The sequence below is a fragment of the Oncorhynchus keta genome, chromosome 12 (genome assembly GCF_023373465.1).
Source record: "Oncorhynchus keta strain PuntledgeMale-10-30-2019 chromosome 12, Oket_V2, whole genome shotgun sequence".
Classification (NCBI taxonomy): Eukaryota; Metazoa; Chordata; class Actinopteri; order Salmoniformes; family Salmonidae; genus Oncorhynchus; species Oncorhynchus keta.
Genome location: NC_068432.1, coordinates 53,447,986 through 53,473,009, shown reverse-complemented (window position 1 = coordinate 53,473,009; position 25,024 = coordinate 53,447,986). Strand labels below are relative to the sequence as shown.

General features: G+C 45.3%; 1 protein-coding gene across 1 annotated transcript in view; it reads left to right on the top strand.

Annotated features, from left to right (window-relative positions):
• dcc (DCC netrin 1 receptor) overlaps positions 1-25,024 on the top strand; it is a 681,343-nt gene that overhangs the window by 426,917 nt on the left and 229,402 nt on the right. Inside the window, exons 9-10 of the mRNA XM_052458625.1 lie at positions 1,934-2,088; positions 3,009-3,157. Coding sequence (XP_052314585.1) covers positions 1,934-2,088; positions 3,009-3,157 — 304 coding nt within the window. The remainder of the gene's footprint in view (positions 1-1,933; positions 2,089-3,008; positions 3,158-25,024) is intronic.

The window sequence follows — 25,024 nt, the reverse complement described above, 5'->3', positions numbered from 1 at the left end:
ACTGTTAAATACTACTGGGTCAACAGGTACTGTTAAATACTACTCAACAGGTACTGTTAAATACTAACAGGGTACTGTTAAATACTACTGGGTCAACAGGTACTGTTAAATACTACACAGTCAACAGGTACTGTTAAATACTACACAGTCAACAGGTACTGTTAAATACTATACAGTCAACAGGTACTGTTAAATACTACTGGGTCAACAGGTACTGTTAAATACTACTGGGTCAACAGGTACTGTTAAATACTACACAGTCAACAGGTACTGTTAAATACTACTGGGTCAACAGGTACTGTTAAATACTACTGGGTCAACAGGTACTGTTAAATACTACACAGTCAACAGGTACTGTTAAATACTACACAGTCAACAGGTACTGTTAAATACTACTGGGTCAACAGGTACTGTTAAATACTACTGGGTCAACAGGTACTGTTAAATACTACACAGTCAACAGGTACTGTTAAATCAGTAGTGATTTCAGGATAAAACACAGACACGGGTACTGGGCTTCTAAAGTAGTACTATTAAATACTTCCAGTAGGGTCTGGTCTAAAGTAGGTACTGTTAAATACTACTGGGTCAATAGGTACTGTTCCATTTACTGGGTCACATCTACTTTAAATCTCCAACTGTGTATGTTGTTTCATTGAATACTGTTAACATTTGGTCAATGGTATTTAAATATTACAGTCAACAGGTAATTGTTTATTTTTGGGTCAACAGGTACTGTTAAATCTACTTCAACAGGTACTATTAAATACTACTGGGTCAACATCTGTTAAATGATGACAACATGTACTGAAATACTACTGGGTCAACAGGTACCCTTGTTAAATACTACTGGGTCAGGGATTACACAGTCAACAGGTACTGGCAAATTTGGAAAGGTACTGTTAAATACTACTGGGCCAACAGGTACTGTTAAATACTACCAGTCAACAGGTACTGCTAAATTCTGGGTTTACTGTGTGTACTACACAGTCAACAGGTACTGTTAAATGTGTGTGTGGTACTGTTAAATACTGTCAACAGGTACTGTTAAATGTATACAGTCAACAGGTACTGTTAAATGTACTGTGTGGTACTGTGTGTGTGTGTGTGTGGTACTGTGTAAATGTGTGTGTCAACAGGTACTGTTGTGTGTCAACAGGTACTGTTAAATACTACACAGTCAACAGGTACTGTTAAAGCTGTGTATGTCAACAGGTAGTTTACTACTGGGTCAACAGGTACTGTTAAATACTACTGGGTCAACAGGTACTGTTAAATACTACACAGTCAACAGGTACTGTTAAATACTGTGTCAACAGGTACTGTTAAATACTACTGGGTCAACAGGTAGTCTACTACACAGTCAACAGGTAGTTTACTACACAGTCAAGGTAGTTAAATTCCTGTGTGGGGTAGTTAAATCTACTGGGTGGGGGGTACTGTTGGTCTGGGGGAGTCTGCCTTGAGGTGGGCATCTCCTGTAGTGGGGGTCTCCTGATCAGTGGGGGAGTAAAACCTGACACGGGTTCCATGTGTCTGGTCTAAAGTCTCCTGTGTGGGGGGTTCCATGTGCTGGGGAGTCTCCTATGTGGGAATAGGGTTCCATTTTGTGTGTCTTGCTTTTCTCCAACTGTGAACGTGTTGTTTCATTGAATCTGGGACATTCTGTGAATGGTCTGTTTTTTCAGGTAAATATCTGTGAATGTTTCTGTTGTCTGTGTCAGGGAGAGGTTTCTAATGTGTCTGTTGCTGTTTCAGGGAGAGGTCTGTGAATGTGTCTGTTGCTGTTTCAGGGAGAGGTCTGTGAATGTGTCTGTTGCTGTTTCAGGGAGAGGTCTGTGAATGTGTCTGTTGCTGTGTCACGGAGAGGTCTGTGAATGTGTCTGTTGCTGTTTCAGGGAGAGGTCTGTGAACGTGTCTGTTGCTGTTTCAGGGAGAGGTCTGTGAACGTGTCGGAGCCAGAGACCCTCCAGTTGACTGTCAGTAACCTGAAGCCAGAGGAGACCTACTCCTTCAGAGTGGTGGCCTACAACGACAACGGCCCCGGAGAGAGATCCGAGACACTCAAACTCACCACTCCGCCAGAGTGTGAGTAAACACACATGCACACACGCACGCACACACACGCAGGCATGTGCGCACGCATCGCAAGCACACACACACACACAACCTTACTGTATAGGTACAGTGTTTATCTTTTTTTTTTATCAGGCCTAAAGACATTATCATTAGAGTTAGTTATGGGTAATGGGTAAAACCATTAGCATTACATTGACAACAAGTAATGACCTGGTGTTATAATGCTGTGTAGTCATTTCTAATGATGTTTAAAGCTTATAAAGGTAGTGTTTATCTGTTTTTTTATCAAAGGCCTAAAGAACTATTACAAAGTAGGGAGTTAGGTATGGGTTAATGTCTTACAAAGTGATTAGACTGTATGGGTTAAAGTCTTACAAAGTGAGGGAGCTTAGACTGAATGGGTTAAAGTCTTACAAAGTGAGGGAGCTTAGACTGTAATGGGTTAAAGTCTTACAAAGTGAGGGAGCTTAGACTGTAATGGGTTAAAGTCTTACAAAGTGAGGGAGCTTAGACTGTAATGGGTTAAAGTCTTACAAAGTGAGGGAGCTTAGACTGTAATGGGTTAAAGTCTTACAAAGTGAGGGAGCTTAGACTGTAATGGGTTAAAGTCTTACAAAGTGAGGGAGCTTAGACTGTAATGGGTCAAAGTATTACAAAGTGAGGGAGCTTAGACTGTAATGGGTTAAAGTCTTACGGCGACGGAGGATTGGAGTGATGCCTTGGAGGCACCTCAATTTAGTGGAGAAGGAATTGTGTTTAACTCTCCTGTTCTCCATGTATCTATGTGTGTGTGTGTGTGTGTGTGTGTGTGTGTGTGTGTGTGTGTGTGTGTGTGTGTGTGTGTGTGTGTGTGTGTGTGTGTGTGTGTGTGTGTGTGTGTGTGTGTGTGTGTGTCGTTCTGATCCGATCATGTGTTCCTGTCCCAGCAGTGCTGGTCCCCGGGCCGGTGGAGAACCTCCAGGTAGAGTCCATCTCCCCCACCTCCATCCGGGCCTCCTGGGACGCCCCGGTCTACGCCAACGGGCCCCTGCTGGGGTACAGACTGCTCTGGACTGAGACACCCTCCGGCAAGGAACAGGTACATGTTTCTCATGGTCCAATCTGACACAGATAGAAGAGCTAACTATAGCTCTGGGTTATATGAGTTCACCTGAAAATGGCACAGGACCAGTACTAAGTTCTCTCCATTTTCTCTGGAAATAATTAGCATAATTAAAGCTTGGTAGTTTGAGCTTTTCTTGCCATGATAATGACCTGGTCTTTTACCAAATAGGGCTATCTTCTGTATACCATCACTACCTTTTCACAACACATCTGATTGGCTTAAATGGATTAAGAAGGAAAAAAATTCCACAAATGTACTTTTAACAAGGCCCACCTGTTAATTGAAAAGCGTTTTATTGTGACTACCTCATGAAGCTGGTTGAGAGAATGCTAAGAAAGTGCAAAGCTGTCATCAAGGCAAAGGGTGGCTACTTTGAAGAATCTCAAATATAAAATATATATTTTTATTTGTTCAACACTTTTTTTGGTCACTACATGATTCCATATGTGTTATTTCATAGTTTTGATGTCTTCACTATTATTCTACAATGTGCAAAATAGTAAAAAATAAAGAAAAACCATGGAATGAGTAGATGTGTCCAAACTTTTGACTCGTACTGTAAATATAGTATATAGTATATAATATAGTATATAGTATATAATATACCACCCCATTGCAGTACATATAGATGTACACTTCTGTTAATTAGTTTGGGGTCACTTAGAAATGTCCTTGTTTTTTAAAGGAAAGCACATTTTTTTGTCCATTAAAATAACATCAAATTGATCAGAAATACAGTGTAGACATTGTTAATGTTGTAAATGACTATTGTAGCTAGAAACGGCTACTTATATGTAATGTTATATTATGGAATATCTACATAGGTGTACAGAGGCCCATTACAGTATATATAGAAGTATATAACATTCCACCCCATTACAGTACATATAGTGTATATAGAAGTATATAATATACCACCCCATTACAGTACATATAGTATATATAGAAGTATATAATATACCACTCCATTACAGTACATAAAGTATATATAGAAGTATATAATATACCACCCCATTACAGTATATATAGAAGTATATAATATACCACCACATTACAGTACATATAGTATATATAGAAGTATATAATGTACCACCCCATTACAGTATATATAGAAGAATATAATATACCACCACATTACAGTATATAATTGTCCACCCCATTACAGTACATATAGTATATATAGAACTATATAATATACCACTCCATTACAGTACATATAGTATATATAGAAGAATATAATATACCACCACATTACAGTATATATACATTTACATTTACATTTAAGTCATTTACAGACGCTCTTATCCAGAGCGACTTACAAATATGCATACACCTTATGACAACCAGTGGAACAGCCACTTGCATCTAAATCTTGTTGGGGGAGAAAGGGGGGTGAGAAGGATTACTTACCCTTACTTACCCTATCCTAATGTACCACCCCATTACAGTATATATAGAAGTATATAATGTACCACCCCATTACAGTATATATAGAAGTATATAACATTCCACCCCATTACAGTACATATAGTGTATATAGAAGTATATAATATACCACCCCATTACAGTACATATAGTATATATAGAAGTATATAATATACCACTCCATTACAGTACATAAAGTATATATAGAAGTATATAATATAACACCCCATCACAGTACATTTACATTTACATTTAAGTCATATAGCAGACGCTCTTATCCAGAGCGACTTACAAATTGGTGCATACACCTTATGACAACCAGTGGAACAGCCACTTGCATCTAAATCTTGTTGGGGGAGAAGGGGGGTGAGAAGGATTACTTACCCTTACTTACCCTATCCTAGGTATTCCTTGAAGAGGTGGGGTTTCAGGTGTCTCCGGAAGGTGGTGATTGACTCCGCTGTCCTGGCGTCGTGAGGGAGTTTGTTCCACCATTGGGGGCCAGAGCAGCGAACAGTTTTGACTGGGCTGAGCGGGAACTGTACTTCCTCAGTGGTAGGGAGGCGAGCAGGCCAGAGGTGGATGAACGCAGTGCCCTTGTTTGGGTGTAGGGCCTGATCAGAGCCTGGAGGTACTGAGGTGCCGTTCCCCTCACAGCTCCGTAGGCGAGCACCATGGTCTTGTAGCGGATGCGAGCTTCAACTGGAAGCCAGTGGAGAGAGCGGAGGAGCGGGGTGACGTGAGAGAACTTGGGAAGGTTGAACACCAGACGGGCTGCGGCGTTCTGGATGAGTTGTAGGGGTTTAATGGCACAGGCAGGGAGCCCAGCCAACAGCGAGTTGCAGTAATCAAGACGGGAGATGACAAGTGCCTGGATTAGGACCTGCGCCGCTTCCTGTGTGAGGCAGGGTCGTACTCTGCGGATGTTGTAGAGCATGAACCTACAGGAACGGGACACCGCCTTGATGTTAGTTGAGAACGTCAGGGTGTTGTCCAGGATCACGCCAAGGTTCTTAGCGCTCTGGGAGGAGGACACAATGGAGTTGTCAACCGTGATGGCGAGATCATGGAACGGGCAGTCCTTCCCCGGGAGGAAGAGGAGCTCCGTCTTGCTGAGGTTCAGCTTGAGGTGGTGATCCGTCATCCACACTGATATGTCTGCCAGACATGCAGAGATGCGATTCGCCACCTGGTCATCAGAAGGGGGAAAGGAGAAGATTAATTGTGTGTCGTCTGCATAGCAATGATAGGAGAGACCATGTGAGGTTATGACAGAGCCAAGTGACTTGGTGTATAGCGAGAATAAGAGAGGGCCTAGAACAGAGCCCTGGGGGACACCAGTGGTGAGAGCGCGTGGTGAGGAGACAGATTCTCGCCACGCCACCTGGTAGGAGCGACCTGTCAGGTAGGACGCAATCCAGCGTGGGCCGCGCCGGAGATGCCCAACTCGGAGAGGGTGGAGAGGAGGATCTGATGGTTCACAGTATCGAAGGCAGCCGATAGGTCTAGAAGGATGAGAGCAGAGGAGAGAGAGTTAGCTTTAGCAGTGCGGAGCGCCTCCGTGATACAGAGAAGAGCAGTCTCAGTTGAATGACTAGTCTTGAAACCTGACTGATTTGGATCAAGAAGGTCATTCTGAGAGAGATAGCGGTAGAGCTGGCCAAGGACGGCACGCTCAAGAGTTTTGGAGAGAAAAGAGAGAAGGGATACTGGTCTGTAGTTGTTGACATCGGAGGGATCGAGTGTAGGTTTTTTCAGAAGGGGTGCAACTCTCGCTCTCTTGAAGACGGGAGGGACGTAGCCAGCGGTCAGGGATGAGTTGATGAGCGAGGTGAGGTAAGGGAGAAGGTCTCCGGAAATGGTCTGGAGAAGAGAGGAGGGGATAGGGTCAAGCGGGCAGGTTGTTGGGGCGGCCGGCCGTCACAAGACGCGAGATTTCATCTGGAGAGAGAGGGGAGAAAGAGGTCAGAGCATAGGGTAGGGCAGTGTGAGCAGAACCAGCGGTGTCGTTTGACTTAGCAAACGAGGATCGGATGTCATCGACCTTCTTTTCAAAATGGTTGACGAAGTCATCTGCAGAGAGGGAGGAGGGAGGGGGGGATTCAGGAGGGAGGAGAAGGTGGCAAAGAGCTTCCTAGGGTTAGAGGCAGATGCTTGGAATTTAGAATGGTAGAAAGTGGCTTTAGCAGCAGAGACAGAGGAGGAAAATGTAGAGAGGAGGGAGTGAAAGGATGCCAGGTCCGCAGGGAGGCGAGTTTTCCTCCATTTCCGCTCGGCTGCCCGGAGCCCTGTTCTGTGAGCTCGCAATGAGTCGTCGAGCCACGGAGCGGGAGGGGAGGACCGAGCCGGCCTGGAGGATAGGGGGACATAGGGAGTCAAAGGATGCAGTAAGGGAGGAGAGGAGGGTTGAGGAGGCAGAATCAGGAGATAGGTTGGAGAAAGTTTGAGCAGAGGGAAGAGAAGATAGGATGGAAGAGGAGAGAGTAGCGGGGGAGAGAGAGCGAAGATTGGGACGGCGCGATACCATCCGAGTAGGGGCAGTGTGGGAAGTGTTGGATGAGAGCGAGAGGGAAAAGGATACAAGGTAGTGGTCGGAGACTTGGAGGGAGTTGCAATGAGGTTAGTGGAAGAACAGCATCTAGTAAAGATGAGGTCAAGCGTATTGCCTGCCTTGTGAGTAGGGGGAGGGTGAGAGGGTGAGGTCAAAAGAGGAGAGGAGTGGAAAGAAGGAGGCAGAGAGGAATGAGTCAAAGGTAGACGTGGGGAGGTTAAAGTCGCCCAGAACTGTGAGAGGTGAGCCGTCCTCAGGAAAGGAGCTTATCAAGGCATCAAGCTCATTGATGAACTCTCCGAGGGAACCTGGAGGGCGATAAATGATAAGGATGTTAAGCTTGAAAGGGCTGGTAACTGTGACAGCATGGAATTCAAAGGAGGCAATAGACAGATGGGTAAGGGGAGAAAGAGAGAAAGACCACTTGGGAGAGATGAGGATCCCGTGCCACCACCCCGCTGACCAGAAGCTCTCGGGGTGTGCGAGAACACGTGGGCGGACGAGGAGAGCAGTAGGAGTAGCAGTGTTATCTGTGGTGATCCATGTTTCCGTCAGTGCCAAGAAGTCAAGGGACTGGAGGGAGGCATAGGCTGAGATGAACTCTGCCTTGTTGGCCACAGATTGGCAGTTCCAGAGGCTACCAGAGACCTGGAACTCCACGTGGGTCGTTCGCTGGGACCACCAGGTTAGGGTGGTCGCGGCCACGCGGTGTGGAGCGTTTGTATGGTCTGTGCAGAGAGGAGAGAACAGGGATAGACAGACACATAGTTGACAGGCTACAGAAAAGGCTACGCTAATGCAAGGAAATTGGAATGACAAGCGGACTACACGTCTCGAATGTTCAGAAAGTTAAGCTTACGTAGCAAGAATCTTATTGACTAAAATGATTAAAATGATACAGTACTGCTGAAGTAGGCTAGCTGGCAGTAGCTGCGTTGTTGACACTACACTAATCAAGTCGTTCCGTTGAGTGTAATAATTCTACAGTGCTGCTATTCGGGGGCTAGCTGGCTAGCTAGCAGTGTTGTTTACGTTACGTTGAGTTAAAAGAACGACAATAGCTGGCTAGCTAACCTAGGAAATCGGTCTAGACTACACAATTATCTTTGAAACAAAGACGGCTATGCAGCTAGCCACGATCAAACAAATCAAACCGCTGCACTGCAATGAAACGAAACGAAAATGTGAAACCACCTGACCGGGTTGTTGAATTCAAAACAGCAGACGTTGGCTAGCTGTTAGCAGTTAGCTGTTGGCTAGCTAGCAGAGTCTCCTACGTTAAGGACGACAAATAGCTGGCTAGCGAACCTCAGTGAATTAAGATAATCACTCCAAGGCTACACACACTAAACTACACAATTATCTTGAAACAAAGACAGCTATGTAGCTAGCTAACACTGAACTAATCAAGTCGTACAGTTGAGTGAATAGCACTACAGTGATGCTAATCTGTGTGCGTTAGCTAGCTCCTGGGCGAATAGCAGTGAAGGCTACGTTAGGGCGACGAAATACGATAATTATGCAATTATCTCTGATACAAGGACGGCTATGTAGCTAGCTAAGAAGAATTGCTAAGATTAGACAAATCAACCGTTGTACTATAATGAAATGTAATGAAAAAGTTATAAAAAGTTATACAACCTGCAGAGCGAAGTGCGAATGCGACCGCTCGCTCCAACCGGAACCGGAACTACATATAGTATATATAGAAGTATATAATATACCACCGCATTACAGTACATATAGTATATATAGAAGTATATAATATACCACCACATTACAGTATATATAGAAGAATATAATATACCACCACATTACAGTATATATAGAAGTATATAATTTTCCACCCCATTACAGTACATATAGTATATATAGAACTATATAATATACCACTCCATTACAGTACATATAGTATATATAGAAGAATATAATATACCACCACATTACTATATATATAGAAGTATATAATGTACCACCCCATTACAGTATATATAGAAGTATATAATGTACCACCCCATTACAGTATATATAGAAGTATATAATGTACCACCCCATTACAGTATATAGAAGTATATAATGTACCACAGTACATAATGTATTTACACCCTCTGCCACGTGCAAATGAAGATGTTGATCGTTGTTGTTTAGAATTCTATTTCATGTCTTCCTGGAAGGCACTATGCCGTATGCAAACACACACCCCCTCCCTCCCCCCCTCCCGCCCTCCCTCCCTCCCTTGTCCCCTCCTCCTCCCTCCCACTCACCTCTCCACCTCCTGCTCTCCCCCTCACTCACCCTCCCTTCCTCCAACCTCCTCCCTGCCACTCCATCTCCCTCCCTTCCTCCAACCTCCTCCCTCCCACTCCATCTCCCTCCCTTCATCCAACCTCCTCCCTCCCACTCCATCTCCCTCCCTTCCTCCAACCTCCTCCCTCCCTCCCACTCCATCTCCCTCCCTTCCTCCAACCTCCTCCCTCCCACTCCATCTCCCTCCCTCCCTTCCTCCAACCTCCTCCCTCCCACTCCATCTCCCTCCCTTCCTCCAACCTGCTCCCTCCCACTCCATCTCCCTCCCTTTCTCCCCGTCCCCCTCCCTCTTCCCCTCGTGCTCTCCCCTTCCTCCACCCTCTCCCTCCCCGTCCCCCTCCCTCTTCCCCTCCTGCTCTCCCCTTCCTCTACCCTCTCCCTCCCCATCCCCCTCCCTCTTCCCCTCCTGCTCTCCCCTCACTTTCTCGCCTTCCTCAACCCTACCCCTCCCTCTTCCCCTCCTGCTCTCCCCTCACTTTCTCGCCTTCCTCAACCCTACCCCTCCCTCTTCCCCACCCCCGTCCCCCTCCCAATAATAGACTATCAACACCACCAATAGGTTCATCCCCATGCGTAAAGCCTTTGAATACAGTAGTAGTCCAATTAGCAAAATGGCACTGTATTTGTTTAGCTGTACATAATTATATTTAATTTCTTCCTGGAAGGGACTATGCAAACACACACACACACACGCACACGCACACGCACACGCACACACGCACGCACACACACACACACACACACACACACACACACACACACACACACACACACACACACACACACACACACACACACACACACACACACACACACACACACACACTCTTCCTTCCTTTGAGATCTCTCCTTGTGAAGCATGATTTCCCTCCATTTATCCCAGGTTGTGGTGTGGGTCTGGCTGGCTGACTCGGCCAATCCCTGACCTGCAGATGTTGTCGCAGTGGGAGAAGGGACAAGAGGTTGTTGTTACTGACACACAGACACAAACACAGTGTGTGGTCTAGCACGTAGCAGGCCAGGCCAGGCAGGAATGATTTACAGTTACCTCCAAAAGTATTGGCACCCTTGTTCATTTTAAATACTGGTGAAGTAATATGGCTACAGGTTCATCTGCCTCACCTAAAGCCCATTCTGGTGGGAAGCTGCTATAGACAACCAAGTGTTAACAGTCAGTATCTGGATAACATGTGTGAAATGCCTGATAATATATGTGATATCAATAGAGAGGTATATTTCCTGGGTGATTTTAAATATTGACTGGCTTTCATCAAGCTGCCCACTCAAGATAAAGCTTCAAACTGTAACCAGTGCCTGCAGCCTGGTTCAGCTTATCAGTCAACCTACCAGGTTAGTTACAAACAGCACAGGAATGACATCATCAACATGTATTGATCACATCTTTTACGAATGCTGCAGAAATTTGCTTAATAGTGGTATCCAAATCAATCGGATGTAGTGATCACAATATACTGTATATAGCCGTCCTTCTACACCTGCATTGTTTGCTGTTTGGGGTGTTAGGCTGGGGGTTTCTGTACAGCACTTTGAGACATCAGCTGATGTATGAAGGGATTTATAAATATATTTGATTTGATAAATATGATTAGTAGCCATATCTAGGGAAAATAAAACAAAGTTCCAAAGGCTGGGCCTAATATAGTGTATCAGAGGTCATGGGGCCTAATATAGTGTATCAGATGTCATGGGGCCTAATATAGTGTATGAGAGGTCATGGGGCCTAATATAGTGTATCAGAGGTCATGGGGCCTAATATAGTGTATCAGAGGTCATGGGGCCTAATATAGTGTATCAGAGGTCATGGGGCCTAATATAGTGTATCAGAAGTCATGGGGCCTAATATAGTGTATCAGAGGTCATGGGGCCTAATATAGTGTATCAGAGGTCATGGGGCCTAATATAGTGTATCAGAGGTCATGGGGCCTAATATAGTGTATCAGAAGTCATGGGGCCTAATATAGTGTATCAGAGGTCATGGGGCCTAATATAGTGTATGAGAGGTCATGGGGCCTAATATAGTGTATCAGAGGTCATGGGGCCTAATATAGTGTATCAGAGGTCATGGGGCCTAATATAGTGTATGAGAGGTCATGGGGCCTAATATAGTGTATCAGAGGTCATGGGGCCTAATATAGTGTATGAGAGGTCATGGGGCCTAATATAGTGTATCAGAGGTCATGGGGCCTAATATAGTGTATCAGAGGTCATGGGGCCTAATATAGTGTATCAGAGGTCATGGGGCCTAATATAGTGTATCAGAAGTCATGGGGCCTAATATAGTGTATCAGAGGTCATGGGGCCTAATATAGTGTATCAGAGGTCATGGGGCCTAATATAGTGTATCAGAGGTCATGGGGCCTAATATAGTGTATCAGAAGTCATGGGGCCTAATATAGTGTATCAGAGGTCATGGGGCCTAATATAGTGTATGAGAGGTCATGGGGCCTAATATAGTGTATCAGAGGTCATGGGGCCTAATATAGTGTATCAGAGGTCATGGGGCCTAATATAGTGTATGAGAGGTCATGGGGCCTAATATAGTGTATCAGAGGTCATGGGGCCTAATATAGTGTATCAGAGGTCATGGGGCCTAATATAGTGTATCAGAGGTCATGGGGCCTAATATAGTGTATCAGAGGTCATGGGGCCTAATATAGTGTATCAGAGGTCATGGGGCCTAATATAGTGTATGAGAGGTCATGGGGCCTAATATAGTGTATCAGAGGTCATGGGGCGTAATATAGTGTATCAGAGGTCATGGGGCGTAATATAGTGTATCAGAGGTCATTACAATCCGTTTTGTAGTGATTCCTATGTTGTTGATGTAAATAATATTTATTGGTCTGTGGTGTGTAATGAGGAGCAACCAGACGCTGCTGGTCTGTAATGAGGAGCAACCAGACGCTGCTGGTCTGTGGCGTGTAATGAGGAGCAACCAGACGCTGCTGGTCTGTAATGAGGAGCAACCAGACGCTGCTGGTCTGTGGCGTGTAATGAGGAGCAACCAGACGCTGCTGGTCTGTGGTGTGTAATGAGGAGCAACCAGACGCTGCTGGTCTGTGGTGTGTAATGAGGAGCAACCAGACGCTGCTGGTCTGTGGTGTGTAATGAGGAGCAACCAGACGCTGTTGGTCTGTGGTGTGTAATGAGGAGCAACCAGACGCTGCTGGTCTGTGGTGTGTAATGAGGAGCAACCAGACACTGCTGGTCTGTGGTGTGTAATGAGGAGCAACCAGACGCTGCTGGTGTGTGGTGTGTAATGAGGAGCAACCAGACGCTGCTGGTCTGTGGTGTGTAATGAGGAGCAACCAGACGCTGCTGGTCTGTGGTGTGTAATGAGGAGCAACCATACGCTGCTGGTCTGTGGTGTGTAATGAGGAGCAACCAGACGCTGTTGGTCTGTGGTGTGTAATGAGGAGCAACCAGACGCTGCTGGTCTGTGGTGTGTAATGAGGAGCAACCAGACACTGCTGGTCTGTGGTGTGTAATGAGGAGTAACCAGACGCTGCTGGTCTGTGGTGTGTAATGAGGAGCAACCAGACGCTGCTGGTCTGCGGTGTGTAATGAGGAGCAACCAGACGCTGCTGGTCTGTGGTGTGTAATGAGGAGCAACCAGATGCTGCTGGTCTGTGGTGTGTAATGAGGAGCAACCAGACGCTGCTGGTCTGTGGTGTGTAATGAGGAGCAACCAGACGCTGCTGGTCTGTGGTGTGTAATGAGGAGCAACCAGACGCTGCTGGTCTGTGGTGTGTAATGAGGAGCAACCAGACGCTGCTGGTCTGTGGTGTGTAATGAGGAGCAACCAGACGCTGCTGGTCTGTGGTGTGTAATGAGGAGCAACCAGACGCTGCTGGTCTGTGGTGTGTAATGAGGAGCAACCAGACGCTGTTGGTCTGTGGTGTGTAATGAGGAGCAACCAGACGCTGTTGGTCTGTGGTGTGTAATGAGGAGCAACCAGACGCTGCTGATCTGTGGTGTGTAATGAGGAGCAACCAGACGCTGCTGGTCTGTGGTTTGTAATGAGGAGCAACCAGACGCTGCTGGTCTGTGGTTTGTAATGAGGAGCAACCAGATGCTGCTGGTCTGTGGTGTGTAATGAGGAGCAACCAGATGCTGTTGGTCTGTGGTGTGTAATGAGGAGCAACCAGACGCTGTTGGTCTGTGGTGTGTAATGAGGAGCAACCAGACGCTGCTGGTCTGTTGTGTAATGAGGAGCAACCAGACGCTGCTGGTCTGTGGTGTGTAATGAGGAGCAACCAGACGCTGCTGGTCTGTGGTGTGTAATGAGGAGCAACCAGACGCTGCTGGTCTGTGGTGTGTAATGAGGAGCAACCAGACGCTGCTGGTCTGTGGTGTGTAATGAGGAGCAACCAGACGCTGCTGGTCTGTGGTGTGTAACGAGGAGCAACCAGACGCTGCTGGTCTGTGGTGTGTAATGAGGAGCAACCAGACGCTGTTGGTCTGTGGTGTTTAATGAGGAGCAACCAGACGCTGCTGGTCTGTGGTGTGTAATGAGGAGAAACCAGACGCTGCTGGTCTGTGGTGTGTAACGAGGAGCAACCAGACGCTGCTGGTCTGTGGTGTGTAATGAGGAGCAACCAGACGCTGTTGGTCTGTGGTGTTTAATGAGGAGCAACCAGACGCTGCTGGTCTGTGGTGTGTAATGAGGAGCAACCAAACGCTGCTGGTCTGTGGTGTGTAATGAGGAGCAACCAGACGCTGCTGGTCTGTGGTGTGTAATGAGGAGCAACCAGACGCTGCTGGTCTGTGGTGTGTAATGAAGCAACCAGACGCTGCTGGTCTGTGGTGTGTAATGAGGAGCAACCAGACGCTGCTGGTCTGTGGTGTGTAATGAGGAGCAACCAGACGCTGCTGGTCTGTGGTGTGTAATGAGGAGCAACCAGACGCTGCTGGTCTGTGGTGTGTAATGAGGAGCAACCAGACGCTGCTGGTCTGTGGTGTGTAACGAGGAGCAACCAGAAATGCTGGTCTGTGGTGTGTAATGAGGAGCAACCAGACGCTGTTGGTCTGTGGTGTTTAATGAGGAGCAACCAGAAATGCTGGTCTGTGGTGTGTAATGAGGAGAAACCAGACGCTGCTGGTCTGTGGTGTGTAATGAGGAGCAACCAGACGCTGCTGGTCTGTGGTGTGTAATGAGGAGCAACCAGACGCTGTTGGTCTGTGGTGTTTAATGAGGAGCAACCAGACGCTGCTGGTCTGTGGTGTGTAATGAGGAGCAACCAGACGCTGTTGGTCTGTGGTGTGTAATGAGGAGCAACCAGACTCTGTTGGTCTGTGGTGTGTAATGAGGAGCAACCAGACGCTGTTGGTCTGTGGTGTGTAATGAGGAGCAACCAGACTCTGCTGGTCTGTGGTGTGTAATGAGGAGCAACCAGACGCTGCTGGTCTGTGGTGTGTAATGAGGAGCAACCAGACGCTGTTGGTCTGTGGTGTGTAATGAGGAGCAACCAGACTCTGTTGGTCTGTGGTGTTTAATGAGGAGCAACCAGACGCTGCTGGTCTGTGGTGTGTAATGAGGAGCAACCAGACGCTGCTGGTCCGTGGTGTGTAATGAGGAGCAACCAGACTGCTGGTCTGTGGTGTGTAATGAGGAGCAACCAGACGCTGCTGGTCTGTGGTGTTTAATGAGGAGCAACCAGACGCTGCTGGTCTGTGGTGTGTAATGAGGAGCAACCAGACGCTGCTGGTCTGTGGTGTGTAATGAGGAGCAACCAGACGCTGTTGGTCTGTGGTGTGTAATGAGGAGCAACCAGACTCTGTTGGTCTGTGGTGTGTAATGAGGAGCAACCAGACGCTGTTGGTCTGTGGTGTGTAATGAGGAGCAACCAGACTCTGCTGGTCTGTGGTGTGTAATGAGGAGCAACCAGACGCTGCTGGTCTGTGGTGTGTAATGAGGAGCAACCAGACGCTGTTGGTCTGTGGTGTGTAATGAGGAGCAACCAGACTCTGTTGGTCTGTGGTGTTTAATGAGGAGCAACCAGACGCTGCTGGTCTGTGGTGTGTAATGAGGAGCAACCAGACGCTGCTGGTCTGTGGTGTGTACTGAGGACAACCAGACGCTGCTGGTCTGTGGTGTTTAATGAGGAGCAACCAGATGCTGCTGGTCTGTGGTTTGTAATGAGGAGCAACCAGATGCTGTTGGTCTGTGGTGTGTAATGAGGAGCAACCAGACGCTGTTGGTCTGTGGTGTGTAATGAGGAGCAACCAGACGCTGCTGGTCTGCTGTGTAATGAGGAGCAACCAGACGCTGCTGGTCTGTGGTGTGTAATGAGGAGCAACCAGACGCTGTTGGTCTGTGGTGTTTAATGAGGAGCAACCAGACACTGGACTTGACACATTTATGAAACTACTTATTCCAGTTACTAATAAGAACCCATTAAGAAAATGACCTTTAAAACTGTTAAAAAACTGTTAATTGATGAGGAATTGAAAAATTGTATGGTTGAGAAGGATGAGGCAAAAGAAATGTCAAATAAAACTGTCTGCACAACCGATTGGCAAACGTATTGCAAATTGAGAAATCATGTGACTAAACTCATGTGCCGCTCGTCGTTGGAATGAGGTAAGGACCAAAGCGCAGCGTGGTAAGTGTCCATCATATATTTATTATTCCCGAGAACACTAAACAAAATAACCAAGGAGAAATGAAACAGTTCTGAAAGGTGACATACACATAACAGAAAATGACCCACGAAACACAGGTGGGAAAAGGCTGCCTAAGTATGATTCTCAATCAGAGACAACTAACGACACCTGCCTCTGATTGAGAACCATACCAGGCCAAACACATAAAACAAACAGACTACCCACCCCAACTCACACCCTGACCATACTAAAACAGACTACCCACCCCAACTCACACCCTGACCATACTAAAACAGACTACCCACCCCAACTCACACCCTGACCATACTAAAACAGACTACCCACCCCAACTCACACCCCGACCATACTAAAACAGACTACCCACCCCAACTCACACCCTGACCATACTAAAACAGACTACCCACCCCAACTCACACCCTGACCATACTAAAACAGACTACCCACCCCAACTCACACCCTGACCATACTAAAACAGACTACCCACCCCAACTCACACCCTGACCATACTAAAACAGACTACCCACCCCAACTCACACCCTGACCATACTAAAACAGACTACCCACCCCAACTCACACCCTGACCATACTAAAACAGACTACCCACCCCAACTCACACCCTGACCACACTAAAACAGACTACCCACCCCAACTCACACCCTGACCACACTAAAACAGACTACCCACCCCAACTCACACCCTGACCATACTAAAACAGACTACCCACCCCAACTCACACCCTGACCATACTAAAACAGACTACCCACCCCAACTCACACCCTGACCATACTAAAACAGACTGCCCACCCCAACTCACACCCTGACCACACTAAAACAGACTACCCACCCCAACTCACACCCTGACCATACTAAAACAGACTGCCCACCCCAACTCACACCCTGACCACACTAAAACAGACTACCCACCCCAACTCACACCCTGACCATACTAAAACAGACTACCCACCCCAACTCACACCCTGACCATACTAAAACAAAAAGACTACCCACCCCAACTCACACCCTGACCATACTAAAACAGACTACCCACCCCAACTCACACCCTGACCATACTAAAACAGACTGCCCACCCCAACTCACACCCTAACCATACTAAAACAGACTACCCACCCCAACTCACACCCTAAAAACAGACCATACTAAAACAAACAGACTACCCACCCCAACTCACACCCTGACCATACTAAAACAAACAGACTACCCACCCCAACTCACACCCTGACCATACTAAAACAGACTACCCACCCCAACTCACACCCTGACCATACTAAAACAGACTACCCACCCCAACTCACACCCTGACCATACTAAAACAAACAGACTACCCACCCCAACTCACACCCTGACCATACTAAAACAAAGACATAACAAAATAACTAAGATCAGAACTAAATAATAAATAAAAACTAAATAAAAAAAAGAATAAGAAACTTTACTATGAAACAAAGATAAATGATATAAAGAATGATGGTAGAAAGCTTTGGAGCACCTTAAAATGAAATTCTGGGCAAAAAGGCAAACTCTGATCCGTCATTCATTGAATCAGACGGCTCATTCATCACAAAACCCACTGACGTTGCCAACTACTGTAATGATTTGCCAGCAACAAACACTGACACTATACATCCAAGTATATCTGACCAAATTACGAAAGACAACCATTGCAATTCTGAATTCCGTGTGGAAGAAGTGAAAAAAATGATTGTTGTCTATCAACAATGAAAAAGCACCGGGGTCTGTCAACTTCGATGGAAAATTACTGAAGATAATAGCGGACGATATTGCCACTCCTATTTACCATATTTTCAATTTAAGCTTACTAGAAGGTGTGTGCCCTCAGGCCTGGAGGGAAGCTAAAGTCATTTCGTTTTGAGTAAAGCCAGAGTGTCTATGTATGCGGATGACTTAACACGTTACACGCCAGCTACTACAGCGACTGAAATGACTGCAACACTTAACAAAGAGCTGCAGTTAGTTTCAGAATGGGTGGCAAGGAATAGGTTAGCCCTAAATATTTCTAAAACTTCTAAAACTAAAAGCATTTTATTTGGGACAAATCATTCACTAAACCATGAACCTCAACTAAATCTTGTAATGAATTAGGTGGAAATTGAGCAAGTTGAGGTGACTAAACTGCTTGGAGTAACCCTGGGTTGTAAACTGTCAGGGTCAAAATATATTGATACAACAGGGGTGGCAGGGTAGCGGCATGTCCAGCCCACTCATTAGTGGTTAGAGTGTTGGACTAGTAACCGGAAGGTTACAAGTTGGTCCTTCTGTGGCTCAGTTGGTAGAGCATGGCGCTTGTCCAGGGTAGTGGGTTCAATGGTTATGTAGAATGTATGCACACATGACTGTAAGTCGCTTTGGATAAAAGGTTAAATGGCATATATTATATTATATTAAGTTCAAATCCTCGAGTTGACAAGGTACAAATCTGTCGTTCTACCCCTGAACAGGCAGTTAACCCAGTGTTCCTAGGCCGTCATTGAAAATAAGAATTTGTTCTTAACTGACTTGCCTGGTTAAATATAGGTAAAATGAAAAACAGTAGAGAAGAATAAGATAAGGAGAAGTCTGTCTGTAGTAAAGTGCTGCTCTACCTTCACAATCCCCAAGTCCAGAACAGACTAAGGGAGGCTCACAGTACTACATAGAGTCATGACTACATGGAACTCTATTCCACAGTTCTACATAGAGCCTTGACTACATGGAACTCTGTTCCACAGTACTACATAGAGTCATGACTACATGGAACTCTATTCCACAGTTCTACATAGAGCCATGACTACATGGAACTCTATTCCACAGTACTACATAGAGTCATGACTACATGGAACTCTATTCCACAGTACTACATAGAGTCATGACTACATGGAACTCTATTCCACAGTACTACATAGAGCCATGACTACATGGAACTCTATTCCACAGTACTACATAGAGTCATGACTACATGGAACTCTATTCCACAGTACTACATAGAGTCATGACTACATGGAACTCTATTCCACAGTACTACATAGAGTCATGACTACATGGAACTCTATTCCACAGTACCACATAGAGCCATGACTACATGGAACTCTATTCCACAGTACTACATAGAGTCATGACTACATGGAACTCTATTCCACAGTACTACATAGAGCCATGACTACATGGAACTCTATTCCACAGTACTACATAGAGTCATGACTACATGGAACTCTATTCCACAGTACCCCAGGAAGAGTATGACTACATGGAACTCTATTCCACAGGACTACATAGAGCCATGACTAATGGAACTCTAATCCACAGTAACATAGAGCCATGACTACATGGAACTCTATTCCACAGTACTACATAGAGCCATGACTACATGGAACTCTATTCCACAGGAAGATAGAGCCATGACTACATGGAACTCTATTCCACAGGGAGCCATGACTAATGGAACTCTATTCCACAGGAAGATAGAGCTGACTAATGGAACTCTATTCCACAGTACTACATAGAGCCATGACTACATGGAACTCTATTCCACAGTACTACATAGAGCCATGACTACATGGAACTCTATTCCACATCAGGTAACTGATGCAAACAGTAGAATCAGACTTATAAAAAAGTACACCTTATGGAACAGCGGGGACTGTGAAGAGACACACACACACGTACTCTACAAACATATATGTTGTAATATTATTTTATGGTGGTGTTATACATTTTCTATTGTAGATATGTAGTGGTGTAATGATGTTATAGAATGTTTTTATCTTTTGTTTTATGTGGTAAGTGCCTTAATGTTTTTCGGACCCCAGGAGGGCTGCTGCTCATCGGGAACCTTAATAAACCCCAGGAAGAGTAGCTGCTGCTAATCGGGAACCTTAATAAACCCCAGGAAGAGTAGCTGCTGCTGTTAATCGGATCCTTAATAAACCCCAGGAAGAGTAGCTGCTGCTGCTAATCGGGATCCTTAATAAACCCCAGGAAGAGTAGCTGCTGCTAATCGGGAACCTTAATAAACCCCAGGAAGAGTAGCTGCTGCTGTTAATCGGATCCTTAATAAACCCCAGGAGGGCTGCTGCTCATGGGGAACCTTAATAAACCCCAGGAAGGGTAGCTGCTGCTGTTAATCGGGAACCTTAATAAACCCCAGGAAGAGTAGCTGCTGCTAATCGGGATCCTTAATAAACCCCCAGGAAGAGTAGCTGCTGCTAATCGGGATCCTTAATAAACCCCAGGAAGAGTAGCTGCTGCTAATCAAATCAAATCAAATCAATTTTAGATATAGCTGCTGCTAATCAGCTGATATCTCAAAAGAGTGCTGTACAGAAACCCAGCCTAAAACCCCAAACAGGAAGAATGCAGGTGCTGCTAATCGGGAACCTTAATAAACCCCTAGAAAGGCCAGCTGCTGCTAATCGGGAAACCTTAATAAACCCCAGGAAGGGTAGCTGCTGCTAATCGGGTAGAGATTATAACAGAACATGAAAGATGTTCAAATGTTCATAAATGACCAGGAAGGTAGCTGCTAATAATCAGAACCTTAAAAACCCCAGGAAGAGGTAGCAGCACAGTCAGGTGGACTGGGGACAGCAAGGAGCCATCATGTCAGGTAGTCCTGGGGCACGGTCCTAGGGCTAGGTCCTCCGAAGAGAGAAAGAAAGAGAGAATTAGAGAGAGCATATGTGGGGTGGCCAGGAAGGCTGTGCCGGGTGGAGATTATAAACAGAACGTGGCTGCTAAGATGTTCAAATGTTCATAAATGACCAGCATGGTTGAATAATAGTAAGGCAGAACAGTTGAAACTGGGAAGCAGCATGGCCAGGTGGACTGGGGACAGCAAGGAGTCATCTATGTCAGGTAGTCCTTAATGGTCCTAACCCAGGAAGAAACTGGAGCAGTAGCTGCTGCCAGGTGGACTGGGGACAGATCATCATGTCAGGTAGTCCTGGGGATGGTCTGCTAGGGCTCAGGTCCTCCGAGAGAGAAAAGAAAGAGGAAGGAGAGAATTAGCTGCTGCAATTAGATCCTTAATAAACCCCAGGAAGGAGAAGCTCCAGATATAACAAACGGGATCCTTAATAAACCCCAGGAAGAGTAGCTGCTGCTAATCGGGATCCTTAATAAACCCCAGGAAGAGTAGCTGCTGCTAATCGGGAACCTTAATAAACCCCAGGAAGAGTAGCTGCTGCTAATCGGGAACCTTAATAAACCCCAGGAAGGGTAGCTGCTGCTAATCGGGAACCTTAATAAACCCCAGGAAGAGTAGCTGCTGCTAATCGGGATCCTTAATAAACCCCAGGAAGAGTAGCTGCTGCTAATCGGGATCCTTAATAAACCCCAGGAAGAGTAGCTGCTGCTAATCGGGATCCTTAATAAACCTCAGGAAGAGTAGCTGCTGCTAATCGGGATCCTTAATAAACCCCAGGAAGAGTAGCTGCTGCTAATCGGGATCCTTAATAAACCCCAGGAAGAGTAGCTGCTGCTAATCGGGATCCTTAATAAACCCCAGGAAGATGCTCACTGAGTCTGTACATAGTCAACATTTTCCTTAAGTTTGGGTCAGTCACAGTGTTCACGTATTCTGCCGCTGTGTACTCTCTGTTTAGGGCCAACTAGCATTCTAGTTTGCTCTGTAGTTTCTTTCCAATGTGTCAAGTAATTCTCTTTTTGTTTTCTCATGAATTGGTTGGGTCTAATTGTGCTGCTGTCCCGGGGCTTTGAGGGGTCTATTTGTGTTTGTGAACATCTTGGGGACTCTTCTCCAGGTTCATCTCTCTGTAGGTGATGGTTTTGTTATGGAAGGTTTGGGAATTGCTTCCTTTTAGGTGGTTGTGGAATATAACAGCTCTTTTCTGGATTTTGATCATTAGCTCTGCATGCATTATTTGGTGTTTTACTTTGTAGACTGAGGATATTTTTTCGGAATTCTGCATGCAGAGTCTCAATTTGGTGATTGTCCCATTTTGGGAAGTCTTGGTTGGTGAGAGCGGACCCCAGAGCTCACAACCGTAAAGGGCGATGGGTTCAATGAAGGCCGGGTATATTTTTAGCCAGATCTTCATTTGTGTGGCCGGGTGCGGCAGTCTTTTCTCACCAGTTATATACATTTTGAAGAGGTTGGGGCGTAAGCTGCATTCTTGTCTCACTCACAGGAAATGTGTTTTGCCAATTTTGCCTTGTTGTCTGTGTACATGGATCTCATAAGGTTGTATGTTTTTTTTAATGACGTGCCTTTCCTTATTGTTCCGTAGTGTAATTCTGTATTGTTTTAGTGATTCACCATAGTGAAGGCGTAGGCTCAGGTTTTCTGCGTCACGCCCTGACCTTAGATATCTCTGTTTTCTTTATATTTTGGTTAGGTCAGGGTGTGACTATGTTTTTATGTTGTCTAGGGGTTTTTGTAGGTCTAGGGGTTTTGGTAGGTCTAGGGGTTTTTGTATGTCTAGGGGTTTTGTAGGTCTAGGGGTTTTGTATGTCTGGGGGTTTTGTATGTCTAGGGGTTTTGTATGTCTAGGGGTTTTGTATGTCTAGGGGTTTTTGTATGTCTGGGGTTTTGTATGTCTAGGGTTTTTGTATGTCTAGGGGTTTTGTATGTCTAGGGTTTTGTATGTCTAGGGGTTTTGTATGTCTAGGGGTTTTGTATGTCTAGGGTTTTGTTTGTCTAGGGTTGTTGTAGGTCTAGGGGGTTTTGTATGTCTGGGGTTTTGTTTGTCTAGGGTTTTTGTATGTCTAGGGGGTTTTGTATGTCTAGGGGTTTTGTATGTCTAGGGGTTTTGTATGTCTAGGGGTTTTTGTATGTCTGGGGTTTTGTATGTCTAGGGGTTTTGTATGTCTAGGGGTTTTGTATGTCTAGGGGTTTTGTATGTCTAGGGGTTTTGTATGTCTAGGGGTTTTGTAGGTCTGGGGTTTTGTAGGTCTAGGGGTTTTGTAGGTCTGGGGTTTTGTATGTCTAGGGGTTTTGTATGTCTAGGGGTTTTGTATGTCTAGGGGTTTTGTATGTCTAGGGGTTTTGTATGTCTAGGGGTTTTGTAGGTCTGGGGTTTTGTATGTCTAGGGGTTTTGTATGTCCAGGGGTTTTGTAGGTCTAGGGTTTTTTTGTCTAGGGTTTTGTATGTCTAGGTCTGGGGGTTTTGTAGGTCTATGGGTTTTGTAGGTCTAGGGGTTTTGTATGTCTAGGAGTTTTGTAGGTCTAGGGTTTTTGTAGGTCTAGGGGTTTTGTAGGTTTTTGTATGTCTAGGGGTTTTGTATGTCTAGGGGTTTTGTAGGTCTAGGGGTTTTGTAGGTCTAGGGGTTTTGTATGTCTAGGGGTTTTGTATGTCTAGGGGTTTTGTATGTCTAGGGGTTTTGTATGTCTAGGGGTTTTGTATGTCTAGGGGTTTTGTATGTCTAGGGGTTTTGTATGTCTAGGGGTTTTGTAGGTCTGGGGTTTTGTATGTCTGGGGTTTTGTATGTCTAGGGGTTTTGTATGTCTAGGGGTTTTGTATGTCTAGGGGTTTTGTATGTCTAGGGGTTTTGTATGTCTAGGGGTTTTGTATGTCTAGGGGTTTTGTATGTCTAGGGGTTTTGTAGGTCTAGGGGTTTTGTAGGTCTAGGTTTTGTAGGTCTAGGGGTTTTGTAGGTCTAGGGGTTTTGTATGTCTAGGGTTTTGTATGTCTAGGGGTTTTGTAGGTCTGGGGTTTGTATGTCTAGGGTTTTGTATGTCTAGGGGTTTTGTATGTCTAGGGGTTTTGTATGTCTAGGGGTTTTGTATGTCTAGGGGTTTTGTATGTCTAGGGGTTTTGTATGTCTAGGGGTTTTGTATGTCTAGGGGTTTTGTATGTCTAGGGGTTTTGTAGGTCTAGGGGTTTTGTAGGTCTAGGGGTTTTGTAGGTCTAGGGGTTTTGTATGTCTAGGGGTTTTGTATGTCTGTGTGTAGTTGCCTGTCAGCACTCGTTTGCTTCACGGTTCGTTTTGTTATTTTGTTAGTTTGTTCAGTGTTCATTATTGAAACAAATTAGAATGTACGGATACCATGCTGCGCCTTGGTCTCATCATTATAACGAACGTGACATTCTGGGTCTCTATGGTTTTGGTTGGATAAGTTATTCTATTCCTTTCTTAAGTGGATGCATTCTTCATCAAACCATTTGTGACCCGATTCAGGAAACTAGACGCATGTCGCTTGTCATGGCTTCACAGGAGAACCCTTTGAATGTAAAAACCTTCTCAAACATATAATCAAATCAAATCAAATTGTATTGGTCACATTCGCATGGTTAACAGATGTTATTGTGAGTGTAGCGAAATGCTTGTGCTTCTAGTTCTGACAGTGCAGGAATATCTAACAATTCATCTAACAATTCCACAACCACTGACACAAATCTAAGTAGACGAATGAAATAACAATATATGAATAAGAATATATAAATATTATACCACCACGTCCAACGAACAAATTGTCTGTTGGCATTTATAAAATTGTACCGAAAATTCCTGTTTCCATCACTGTTGTCTTGGTTTTTTATACACTATGACTTTACTCACGTAAAAACTGTGCATGGAAACGCGGTTAAGTTTCATGTCTGATATAGATGATATAGATGACCGAGTGGCATTGGCAAGATGCAATCGATGGTAGAAAAATACAGTATATGGGATGAGTAATGTAAGATATTGTCACGGTCTTCCTCCTCTTCATCTGAAGAGGAGAGGCGAGAAGGATCAGAGGACCAAAATGCGGCGTGGTTTGTGTTCATCTTGAATTTTAATAAAGAAAACACTGAACACTGAAACACACTATACAAAAACAATAAACAAAATAACGACCGTGAAGCTAAATGAGAACTGTGATGACACAAGCAATCAACATAGACAACCACCCACAAAACAAACAGTGAAACCCAGGCTACCTAAGTATG